Below are 11,933 nucleotides of genomic sequence, written 5' to 3'. Positions count from 1 at the left end.
CGCCGGCAAGAAGAAGCTCTATTCGTAGACTGTGAGCCATTGTTCCTGTCATATCCTAAACTTGGTTAGTCTTCTGAACCCTTGCAGAGTTGGCGAATAAAGATATACATTTAGCTATGGTAAGCCCTTTCAGACGTTGTCCCACATCACCCTCAACTAATCGCGCATCTTCTTTGCGCAATGTCAGACCTTGGGGTACATCACCGATCGAATGACTGCTGCGATCCTTACCTTACCCGAATCCACATGGCCGCTGCAGAAAAAGACTCGCGCGGTTCGGGCGTTTCACAAGATTGGTTGGATCCATAACGATCTCTTGGCTAGGCATCATGTGAGCCTGAAAAGTTCTTCCTTCAATCTACATTTGTGAAATCGATGATGAATGAAAAATTAATCAAATCTTTATACATATCCAGACGGAAGAAGCTTACGCGGGTAGCACATTTAGCAGCCCGCGCTGTTCATCTCCTGCGGTTTTCGCAGCACCTGAACACAGCACTCCACCGACGAATCCCATTGTTTCAGGTTCAGGCTGCTGTCCTATGCAGGAAGATAGCCTTGAAGCCGAACCTCCGATTCCAGTTGCTAATGGGACCATAGGAAGCTGCTTTTCAAACTACCGCGCGGACTCTGGCTGGAATAGCGATGTCCTATCTGGACACTCAAACTACCCTAATCCATGCGAACCTCCGACTGCCAGGCTGATGGACAGTGATTCGCACTCCCCACAGTACAGTGGCCTTGGGTTTGAACGAACTTATTCAGGCAATGAAACCGACCACCTTCAAATGCATTCAAAGGGTGATTACTCGACCTGATCCGATCGCTGTGATTCTTGATCAACATATAGCTGACTTTGCTTCGCTTTCACCGTAAATCTCGACGTCTTAATTGCGCATTCGATCAACACCCGCAGCTTCTACACCCCCCAAATCAGCCACAAAGCGAAACATGTTGAAGATACGGGCAGCATCAAAACTTTTTTCTAGTTCTTGATCATTGTATAGCTTTTACTATAGGACTCACGTGAGTACGGATCTAATGAGACCATTCATAAAACCCACTCGTCAGCCCTGACCATTGACATTTGACTTCCATGTTCCCATGTGCGCAATATTAATATCAGAAGTGCTTCAGAACCCATTTATTGTATCGGCTTGAACTCATTAAGCGCTTACATGAAACGATCTCATCTATCTCATCGAATTTGTTCATATCACATCTCTCTTCTGATCGTGTCACATAGATCATTAAACAATTATCCATCTCTTTTTACAATCAATGACTCTAGGAAGATGACCATCTGGTATATAAATCGGTTGTGTTTGATCTCAATTCACTTTGAAAAGACAGTCTTAATCACAAGAGTCATCACATCCACATCTTCAGAATTTGATACATGACCCGCCATGTGTCACCCTACCCAGACAGTTTCTCGCTGGCTATAAGAAATTCGTTGATGAATGTGCTTAGCCTTGAAATTCAGACTTAAACTGCCCTAATCCGGTTGGTGTTACAAAAATATGAAATGCTTGAAATGCAATGGTTTTTTTTAAGTTCTATCTTGAATGTCTTGATCATTCTCAAAAGGTAAATGCCAAATAGGCTTATGTAGTACTCATGAACGTTGGGCAGAGTTGTAAGATGCGAACTGACACCTTGATCAAATCAAGATTGCTCATAGGAAGACTACATAGACGAAAACATGTGACATTGACAAATTCCATCGATTCAGAACAATCAGAGTAGTTAAAATTTTCAGAGAAACTACCAAAGTTGGGACAATATTGTCATAGAGTCACTCAGTTTACAAATCAGCTGGGGTACAAAAAACAAATCAATGCAATGATGGCTAAGAGAAGGAGAAAGCAAGATAACTTCAAACTTTGATCAGGGGAATGCGTAGAAAAGTCTTCTACAGGAAAGAAATCCTTGCATTTCATTGTTATAATAAGGTGTACATTTACCTCCACCTAAAGCCCTCCGGAAGTTGCCACGTGTGATTCTCCGATATCCTTATTAGTTGTCTTTTCCTTTGTTCTCCAAGTCGCGCTTTTAGAGCGCTTTTCTACTTTTCTCTTTTCTTTTGTTTCTGTTATGTTCAATAGAGGATCGGTGCGGTGATTCTACTGAGAAGCTGCTTGGTGTTCATTCCTGGAGCAAGGAGAGGACGCCTTATATAGGCGTCCGTCTCTACAAAGTACTAATAAGGAAAATGGGAAGGGAATGACAACATGATAGTCGGTGAGATCTAACTATGGCCGGATCCGATGTGAGAGGATCCGGTCTACAACAGTGGGAGGACAAATCCGGCGAGGATTTGTCAAAGGAGGACATTTGGAAAAGCGCACAAATGTCTTCAAAAGCGTATTACAAAAAAGAGAGAGGAGACAAAGGGAAACAAAAGAAACGGGGTATCACATCACCCCCTTTTTAAGATTGAAAACTTCCTAGTTTTCTTTATTGCTCTCTCCGTGTTCGAGCTCGTCTTTAACTACCTCTAATGCGCCACTTATGTAATAGTATAAGGCACCTAAAGCTCTTGCGGAGAATTTTCTGAGATCTTTATTTGATTCTTCTTCATGTAATTTGTTATGCAGTCTTATTGCCAAGTCGACGAGATGTTCCTCCTTCTGAGCTAACATCTCTTCTTGTTCCGGGTCGGCGTTTGTGTTATCTTCTTCTGGCAAGTTCGTCGCGTTTGTGGAGTTCGCGAGAGGCGTAGAAGAATTCATCAGACTTTCCTTTATACAATTTTAGGCGCACACCATTTACTTTAGCATTCAGAGTGTGTCCATTAGATGTCATTAAAGTATACGTACCGTTGGGGTAGCAATCTCCAACAATAAAAGGTCCATCCCACTTGGGATGGAGTTTAGAAGGTCGTCCTTCAAAGCTTCGGAGGACCCTGTCTCCAGTCCTGATGTTTCGTTCGACGTATGCTTCTTCTGTCTGTGTGTTTCTAAGTGAGGCTCTGGCGTTAAGCTCTTTGATAAGGTCAGCCCTAGTTTTTGCATGTCTTCGAACATCTAGGTTACGTTGTCGGTGTATCAGTTCTAGATTCTCAATCGAATCATTGTATTTAATGCTTACTTTCTCGGATGGTAATCGAGCATCATTTCCATACACCATAAAGTAAGGAGACGCCTTCATTGAGTGTGAGTAGGCCGCTCTGTAAGCAAACAGGCAAGAATTTATGTATTTGTTCCAAGAGTCTTGATTATACGGGCTACATAATTTGCGGAGCGTGTTGACAAAGGTTCCATGGAACCTTTCGATCAGACCGTTGGCTTGAGGGTGGTAAGCGGTCGTTGTGACATGTCTTATACCTTGTTCTAGCATATATTCTTTGAATTCCCTTGAAATGAATTCGGATCCGTTGTCAGTTGTGATTTCGACCGGTAATCCGTGATTCAGAATCATTTCTTTGATCAACTCTATGGCGCCACTTGCTGACGTTCTTTTCAAAGGTTTAGCGTATGCCCACCCCGTTCCGTAGTCTATCGAAGTGACTAGATACTGGTATCTGTCAGCGGTTTTGATTAGTGGCCCTACGAAGTCCATTCCCCACTTACGGAAAGGTTCTCCCCTAGTGATCATCTGAATAGGGAGTTGTTGTTGTTTCGTTGGGGCAGCGTGTACTTGGCAGGCTGCGCAAAGTGCTATCGAGTTGCGAACAGTTTGGTTCAAATTAGGGAACCAGTAGCGTTTCTTGACCGCTGCTAGTACGTCTTCGACGTTTCGATGGCCCAAGTCTTCATGGATTTGGAAGGCGAGTGATTCGGCTTCGCCCTCGTTAGTCGCAACAATTTGGGGTACTGTAGTCAAGTCCTCATCTTCATATAAGACCAACTGGTTGTGGATTAGACGGAACAGTCCGTTTCCAACGGTGGCTGGGTCGATGCCAGCCTCCAGTTTGAGTCTATATTCTACCAGCGTTCTATAAGGATCATTGTGTTCACTGATATTAAACAATGGTTGGGCCACTTCTGGAGGGTCAATGTCGAATTCGGTATTTGGTTTTCGGGACAGGGAATCAGCTGCCAATTGCTCTTTGCCAGGTCGGTATATTATGTGAGTGTCGAAGAATTCTATTTCGTCTACGAACCAGGCCAGTCTTCGGTTAATAAACTTCTGTGTCTTGAAGTGTTTTAGTGACTCGTGGTCTGTCCTAACCAAGACTGGCGAACCTTCTATATATCCACGGAAGTGTTTAAGTCCATGTACGATTGCAAGGAGTTCTCGTTCCTGTGCCGAGTAGTTCTGTTTGGTTTTAGATAATTTCCTGGACTCAAAAGCTATTGGACGCAAGTTATTATTCCTTAGGCTTTTTTGATATTGAGTGTAATCAAAGTTGCCTGTCTTGGGAACCTCGGTTTGTTTGTCTTGTTGTAATACCGCGCCGATCTTAGTTCCTGACGCGTCGGTGTCGAGGACGAACGGGCGAACGGGCGAAATGGAGTTGGGTGTTGGAGTGGTACTGATTTTGATAGTGCCTCTTTCAGGGTATCGAAGGCTGATTGTTGCGCTTCCCCCCAAACAATCGAAGACCCCGGCTTCGGGGAACCTTCGGTGAGCTTGTAGATTGGCGAGGCGATCGAAGAGAAGCCTTTGATAAACCTCTTGTAGTAAGTACAGAGGTTCAGAAAACCTCTAACCTTTGAGATATTATCTGGGCGTGGCCATTCCATAATCTTGTTGATTTTCTCGGGATTAGTTCTGATTCCATTTCCATCAACGATATGTCCAAGAAACAGTAGTGAGCTCTTGCCCCATTGGCATTTTTTTGGTGAGACTACTAACCTATGATCCTTTAAAATTTGAAATACTTGTTTGACATGTTCCAGATGTTCTTCCTGTGACCTAGAGAAAATAATAACATCATCTAAGTAAACTAATGCAAACTTGTCAATGACGTCTCGCAGGATGTCGTTCATCATTTCCTGGAAGGTCGCCGGTGCATTACACAATCCAAAAGGCATTACTGACCATTGGAAATGACCCTGACGGCAAGTGAACGCGGTTTTTTCTTTGTCTTGAGGGGCCATGGCAACGATGGGCCGTTGCGATACGTTGCCCGCAACGGCTCGTTGCGGGCAACGCAACGGTTGAATATCAATACTTTAGTCCCACAACGCAACGGGCAAAGGCAACGCCCGTTGCGCTGCGCGCAACGCAAACCGTTGCTTGGTTGCTTAGCATTGTGTGTCGTGCGTGTGAGGGATCTAGCGAAGTTTGATGGAAATCACTTGTAGAAGCAGGGAGGGTCCAGGGATATCTGAGATATCCCTGCGCCCGTGCCGGGGCCATGCCTGTTTGCCCGTTGCGGGGTTGCGTTGCTCACAACGGGTCGAGAACCGCAACGCAACCGTCTGTAATCCCGGACCTGTACCAGCAACGCACCGAGCAACAGCCTGACTCGTTGCGTTCCGTTGCGTTGCTGGTGTCTCGCCGTTGCTCGCCGTTGCTGTGCGTTGCTCAGTCAAAGCAACGCACCGGCCCAACGTTGGCCATGGGGACCTGCCAAAAACCGGACTTAAGGTTGATTGTCGTAAAACACTTTGCACCAGACAAAAATTGGTAAGCGTCATCAATCCGTGGGAGTGGATAAGCATTTTTTCGAGTTACCTTATTCAACGCTCGGTAGTCAACACATACACGTGTTGAACCGTCGGCCTTCTTTACAAGTAATAAAGGAGAGCTCCAAGGGGAGTCCGTTTTCTCAATTATTCCTTGTTCCAGGCCCTCTTCCACAAATTGCCCGATTAGTTGGTGTTCAGGTGGAGTTAGGGGCCTTCCGTGTGTTTTAATTGGGTTACAGTCTCCGGTGTCGATGAAATGTTTGTGCTTCCGTTCCACTTGTCTGATATCTTCTTCAAAGCACTCAGGTGCAGTGTCACGGGCGATTTTTTCGAGGATACTATGCAATCCTCCCAACGCCATCGTGTACAGGTCGTTTCTGCTTGGTTTAGGGATGAAGTTATAGCAACGTGAGTCCCTCTCGATTTCATACTCCATGTTATCGAACTTGATCTTGGGTTTGTGTTCTTTGAACCAAGGCATGCCTAGGATCAGTTCTACGTTGGGTAGTGGAAGTACGTAAGCTTTGATGGTGAATCTAAAGAAACCGCCGTTGTTGCAGTTGTCGATTTCTAGCTCAAAAGTGGCTGTGTTGGTCGACGTTTCGTGGGCACCATTTGCCAACCTCACCTTCTGTCCGTCGGTTTCTTCAAGTTTTATGCGGTTAGGGTTTAGGTCCAACATCCTTTTAAGCTTGTGTTCAGAGATATAGTTTGCGGCTGCTCCTGTGTCTAGGATCGTTGCCAGTGGGTAGTTCCTGAAATGGCTAGTATACGTTGGAAGCGACGAGTTCGAGTTGCTCTGTGTCGCTAGGTCTACGATGTTCAAGGATAAAGAGTGTCCTTCGTAGATCTCGCCTTCTTCCAGGGATAGAATGGCTTCGCCGTCGTATTCTCCTAGATCCTTAGGTCCACTAACAGCAAATCCGGTCCACCTCGGCCTCTTTTTGTTATGCCCCATGATTCTGTTCCAGGTTTCCACATGTTCTAACTCTCGTTCTCCCAGTTCTTCTCTATCTCGTTCTTGTATGGGAGAGTGAAATGGGGTGTTGGTGAAGCCGAACCCGTCAATTCTTCTACCATCTACTTCTACGTCTGGGTAGGGAGGGATTTTCTCACCTAGAGGTAGGAGATGTAACTCTTGGATGTCTGAGTTGTTGGCGGACGTCTGTCTTTCTTGGGTTGGAGAGGCCGGTGAGAATGGCAAGTTGGACATGTCAATGTTCGAGATTTCGGCCTGGTTTGTTGGTGAATATTCGGGACTAGGGAGTCCTAGATAATTGGAGTATCTAGACGTGAGCGGTGGACTAGCATTAACAAGAATGGGTTTCTCTCTTGTTCCTTCTTCTTCGGATTCTTCTTCCAGCGGTCTCTTCATGATGTTATTGACTTGTTCAGCATCTAAATTAAAATAATCAATGCCTTTAGAGACTGTTTCGGGACTATCTTCGTTCCCAAAGATACAACATGACTTACAACATCGGTAGGACAGATCTTCTGCCTGATCTCGAAATAGCCTGGTTAGTGTCTCTCGTTCCTTCTTGAGTTCTTCCTGATACTCGGGATTATCGAGAGTTTTCTTGTAGGCTTTGACCTTCATAGCGAGGTCTTCTCTTCCGTCGACGCCGGGGCCGTCGAGGCTAGAGGAAGATTCCTTAGACGACTTAATCATTGTCCCATCGGGTCCGAGGAAAGGAGTCGTCTCTAGTTTCGGGGAGCTTTCTTGATCCATGTCGATTAGCAAGAGGCTCTGCTTACGCCGATCTCCTCCTGAGTAATTGGGTTTCTTGAAGCTCGGTTTAAAAGGTTTCCTCGTGTTGGTACAATCTCTAGCGAGGTGGCCGTGTCCATGGCATTTGAAGCATTCGGTCTGTGATGTTACTTGAGTAGTTTTAGCTTTGTCCATTAAGTCTAAGTCCATGGGTCCGGACGTATTAGTTACTGCGGGAGGTCTTCCGAAGTTAGACGGTCTGTGGTAGTTGCTTCGAGTGAAGGGACGGCTGAATTTTTGATCAAATACCCTTTTATTTTCGGGCGCCTTGAAAGTTCGGTTGTTTACTTTATTGTTTTGGTCGCGTTCCCTGGCGGCAGCGAAGATGAGTTCCATGTCTTCTTTTTCTACAACTTCAGGTCTATTGGCCCATTCTCTGATGTTTGCCGGAAGTTTGTCTAGGAAGGCGAATTTTCTATCAAGGAAACCGAACTTATCTAAAGGTATTTGGCAGGACAATTTGCGGAATCTTAAGATGTAGTCATGTATATCATTTCGGTAGTATAGTAATTTAATTTTTTCTCTTATCTCGTCCATGGTTAAACTGAAGTTATATTTTTGGAGGAATTTGTTCCTGAATTCTTGATAATTGTTTATGATTCCTCCGGTGGCGTTTCGTTCCGAGAGCCAATACATTTTCGATTCTTCGTCTAGGTAGGCTCCTATCATCTCTCCCCATTCGGTCTCAGGGTAGTGATGGATTCGGAAGTTTGATTCTAGCTCGAGTAACCATAACTCGGCGTTATCGCCATATCCTTCGAATTTGCGTGGTTCTCCTCGAAAGGCGTCGGGTTTCTTGGTATAGTTATGATTGGGGTTGTTTTGCAGTTGTTGGAGGATGTTCTTAGTGTCAGCGAGTTCTAGAGCTTGTTGTTGGTAAGCTTGCTGATACTGTTCTCTGAGCTCTGAGAGAGCTTGCGCGTGAGCCTGCGCGGAGTTCTGAGCGTTGATGCTGGTCTGTTGGATCTGGGCTCGTAGGACTCTGATGTCTTCGGCCGGAACTTGGATAAATCCACTGTGTTCGTCCATTTTGAAGTTTTTTTTCTACGTATTTGAGATGGTGTTTGTTTTATTAATATCTTTCGCGAGACTTGATCAGAGTCTCTATCAGGAATATACGTACGGGTTGTAAGATTAAAATCTTTTTTTGCTTGATGATACCTTAAAAGGTGATGCGTGGTGTTTGCTGGTTTGTTAGTTATGTATCTGGGCTTCCTTGAGTCTAACTAATCGAAGGAGGGTCAGTCGATGGAGTAGGTTCGAATAACTAGCTAGGGAATTCGAGAGTTACTTACGACTTTGAAATATCAACTTGTGAAAAGGTAGTGCTGGTTGGTTGTTTGGGATCGAGTTTTTTTGTTGGTACTGGTAAGCACTGGGTGATGGAGTGGGATCACAGGTTAATATAGGATTGTCTTCGATTGTGGTGGGAAAAGGTGTTAGAGAAGGAAAAGGTTTTACTAACGAATAATTATTTGTTATGTTCAATAGAGGATCGGTGCGGTGATTCTACTGAGAAGCTGCTTGGTGTTCATTCCTGGAGCAAGGAGAGGACGCCTTATATAGGCGTCCGTCTCTACAAAGTACTAATAAGGAAAATGGGAAGGGAATGACAACATGATAGTCGGTGAGATCTAACTATGGCCGGATCCGATGTGAGAGGATCCGGTCTACAACAGTGGGAGGACAAATCCGGCGAGGATTTGTCAAAGGAGGACATTTGGAAAAGCGCACAAATGTCTTCAAAAGCGTATTACAAAAAAGAGAGAGGAGACAAAGGGAAACAAAAGAAACGGGGTATCACATTTCCTATTTTTATTGCTTTGCAAAGAACCGTCTTTTATCCAAAACACTACTTTGTAAACCGGATCCAGATGTACCGGATCCGGATACCTCTTGTCTCGACAACTATTGTATCAAGGCAGTTCACCCTTGCTTCCTGACCAACTCTCACATTTCCTTATTTGTATTCTGTCACGAGATGTACGCGTATATAAACCGCTCCATCTCCCTAAGAAATGTAATCCTCAAGTTACTTCCTATTCACTTTTCGCCCATAAACCGTGAGTGGATCACACACGCACATTGATTGCATTGGCATTTACCAGATCATCAACAACAGCGACATATGGGGCAGAGTATCCCATTGCCTTTACGGAAACGAATTTCGAGGCTTGACCTAGTGAGTTTTTTTTGCGTAGAAATAGGTATCATATAAATTAGTCAAACAATTAACGAGAGTGGAGTGACGCGAGTTGATGCTCAAAACCTTCACTTACGATCTCTTTTTGATGATGGGAGTAACCTCGTCCTCTACAGATCGTCGTTGTAGGACTTCACCAGTGACACTGAGATCAAGCAAGTCATGCGTTAGATAAAGTCTCTGAGAGCGGCTGCACAACACGGAGAAAGATGTCAAGACTTTGCTCACGTTTGGTCAACTTGGACGGGGCTGGCAGAGATCGTGGCTGTAAGAAATGATAGAGGATCGAGTAAGATTAAATACAAATGGAGATATGGATTAGTGTCTAGGAATTTACTGACCTGCTAGAACAGCAGCAATGATGATTTTGAAGAAAAGCATGACAAATTCTTTAATAATTGTTGAGGAATGAGACAGGTTTGATGGGATATTTCAAAAAGAAGATCGTGAAGTGTGTTCAGAAATACCAGGGTACATATATCTCTGATTTGAACTTCTGTGAATCAGGTAAAGGCGGTGAAGTGGGAAGTTCTGGAAAAATTGAGTGTACTGTGTAACTTAACAAAGTCCCTCAAGGCTCGACACAACAATTGAATCAGATTGGGTGATGATGGCAGTGGGAGACGAGGTGTCAAGTGGAGAAATCTAAGCTTAATCGTGTTTGATGTTCTAAGTATCAAGCGAGGGGGATGTGTCCAGCGGATACGACCGACTCTGACCGGCTTTATGTGATACTACTTAATAGTGTGTTGTTCATGATCTAGGATCCGCTGACACTCTCTCACCGCTCCACAACTACCTTGACGCAGTCACAGCTCGTTCAGGGCTCACTTTTACCTTGTAGAATGAGCTCTACAGGGGGTCAGCGCCTCCCTACGTCTCCTTCTCCATCTACGACGATGTAGCCGTGCCAAGACTCGTTGTATTCCCTCTCAACACATTATCACCTAGCGCTCTAACCTAGACACGCTTGTTCCCTCAACTTCTTCCACACAAAGTAGAGAACCACCCAACCAACCATAAATAAATTATTTAGACCCAACAATTACAAATTTGCTTCCGGTTCGCTCATTTTAGGTATTTTTAATAACGTGAGCTTGGATGAAAAGGACGCAGCCTGGCACAGCTATAGTATTACTATTAGTGAGCAACAAGAAGATTGTAACGTATGAGCCAACACCAATAAGTTGGATTCCACAAGTGTGTTCAGATTGCAAGATACCGGGATATATCTCTGATTTGGACTCTTGTGAATCAGGTAAAGGCGGTGAAGTGAAAAGTTCTGGAAAGAATAAGATGAGAATATCAGGATGTCAGATATAAATAGTTTGCGCTTGAAGTGTACTATAGAAGGTGGTGACAAAGTAGAGTCCGATAGTCAAGAATAGAAATTGAGCTTTGGAAGTGATGGTGGCGGTGAAGGACGAGATAAGTAAAGTGGAGAGGTCTGACCAGCTGAACACCTAGCTCAGAATCTATGGTTATATGCGTGACAATTTTGAATCCAAGGTTATCTTCACTCGGAGAGCAAATGAGATGAATTTGTTTGGAAGATTGTTGTCATCCATGCTAGGCTATACAGCATATTTAGAGAGCTTTTCATATCTCATTTGATTGACCGCATCTCAAAGATATCATGTTATGATCTGCTGAGAGTCAGACGGACAATAATCCTCCAACCGTCAACTGTGGTCAATTTGTTCACCTTGATGACATGCCACAATCTGTCTTGAAACAATTTACCTTCCATCTTAATCATGAGTTGAATGATACTTTGCCAGCTGGGTCCGGGATGACTGCTGAACAAGCTGAGAGGATGAGGGCTATGCAGATTTGAACGCAGGACCTTAATTTTTGGTGAAAGGAACCCCTTTTCCGGGGAGATGGGCAAATGACCGACCCGATGTTTGGCCAATTCAAAGTGAAAGTCCAAATCCGATTGTTGATGTGAAATCCCAATCGATCTGAAACATCACCAAGCTATATGTATGCGCCATTTCATCAATCCACTTTAAATGAAGTCTTTCAACAATCTTGAACCTTCAACTCATATACTCAATCGAAGTTTCAGTGCTGTGATATCATCTATCATTCAAATCAATCAAGCACACATCTTTACAATGGACATCATCGGTGCTATTGACCTTGGGCGTATCGCTAGTTCAACTACAGCCGAGCTTATCAACAAAATCATCACATCATAAACTCAATGACGGACAAGATTGGCTGAAAGGGCTCATCGCGATCATTTGCTCGTGTTTATCCTCTGGCCTGGCTGGATGTTATTTTGAAAAGGCTCGTCAAGGATCGTGAAACCACACCGAACATTGAGAAAGAAGAAACAAAAGTGATCAATCCTAACACACCAACCGCTCGCCCG

General features: G+C 44.3%; 2 protein-coding genes across 2 annotated transcripts in view; one reads left to right on the top strand and one right to left on the bottom strand.

The window, feature by feature from the left end:
• Positions 1-818, top strand: part of MELLADRAFT_102276 (uncharacterized protein) — a gene marked incomplete at both ends in the record, with an annotated part of 2,282 nt that extends 1,464 nt beyond the window's left edge. The window contains 3 exons of the mRNA XM_007405308.1: positions 88-119; positions 188-331; positions 417-818. Of these exons, the coding sequence (XP_007405370.1) occupies positions 88-119; positions 188-331; positions 417-818 (578 nt within the window). The remainder of the gene's footprint in view (positions 1-87; positions 120-187; positions 332-416) is intronic.
• Positions 819-9,462: 8,644 nt separating this feature from the next.
• Positions 9,463-9,934, bottom strand: MELLADRAFT_124532 (uncharacterized protein; the record flags this gene model as incomplete). Its single annotated transcript, XM_007404934.1, has 4 exons — positions 9,463-9,529; positions 9,630-9,698; positions 9,782-9,818; positions 9,895-9,934. 4 exons carry the CDS (start codon positions 9,932-9,934, stop codon positions 9,463-9,465), a joined length of 213 nt encoding a protein of 70 aa, XP_007404996.1.
• Between the last annotated feature and the right edge of the window lie 1,999 nt (positions 9,935-11,933).

The sequence above is a fragment of the Melampsora larici-populina genome (assembly GCF_000204055.1).
Source record: "Melampsora larici-populina 98AG31 unplaced genomic scaffold MELLAscaffold_3, whole genome shotgun sequence".
NCBI lineage: Eukaryota > Fungi > Basidiomycota > Pucciniomycetes > Pucciniales > Melampsoraceae > Melampsora > Melampsora laricis-populina.
Note: the sequence above shows the minus strand (reverse complement) of the source record. Positions and strands in the feature narration are given on the sequence as shown.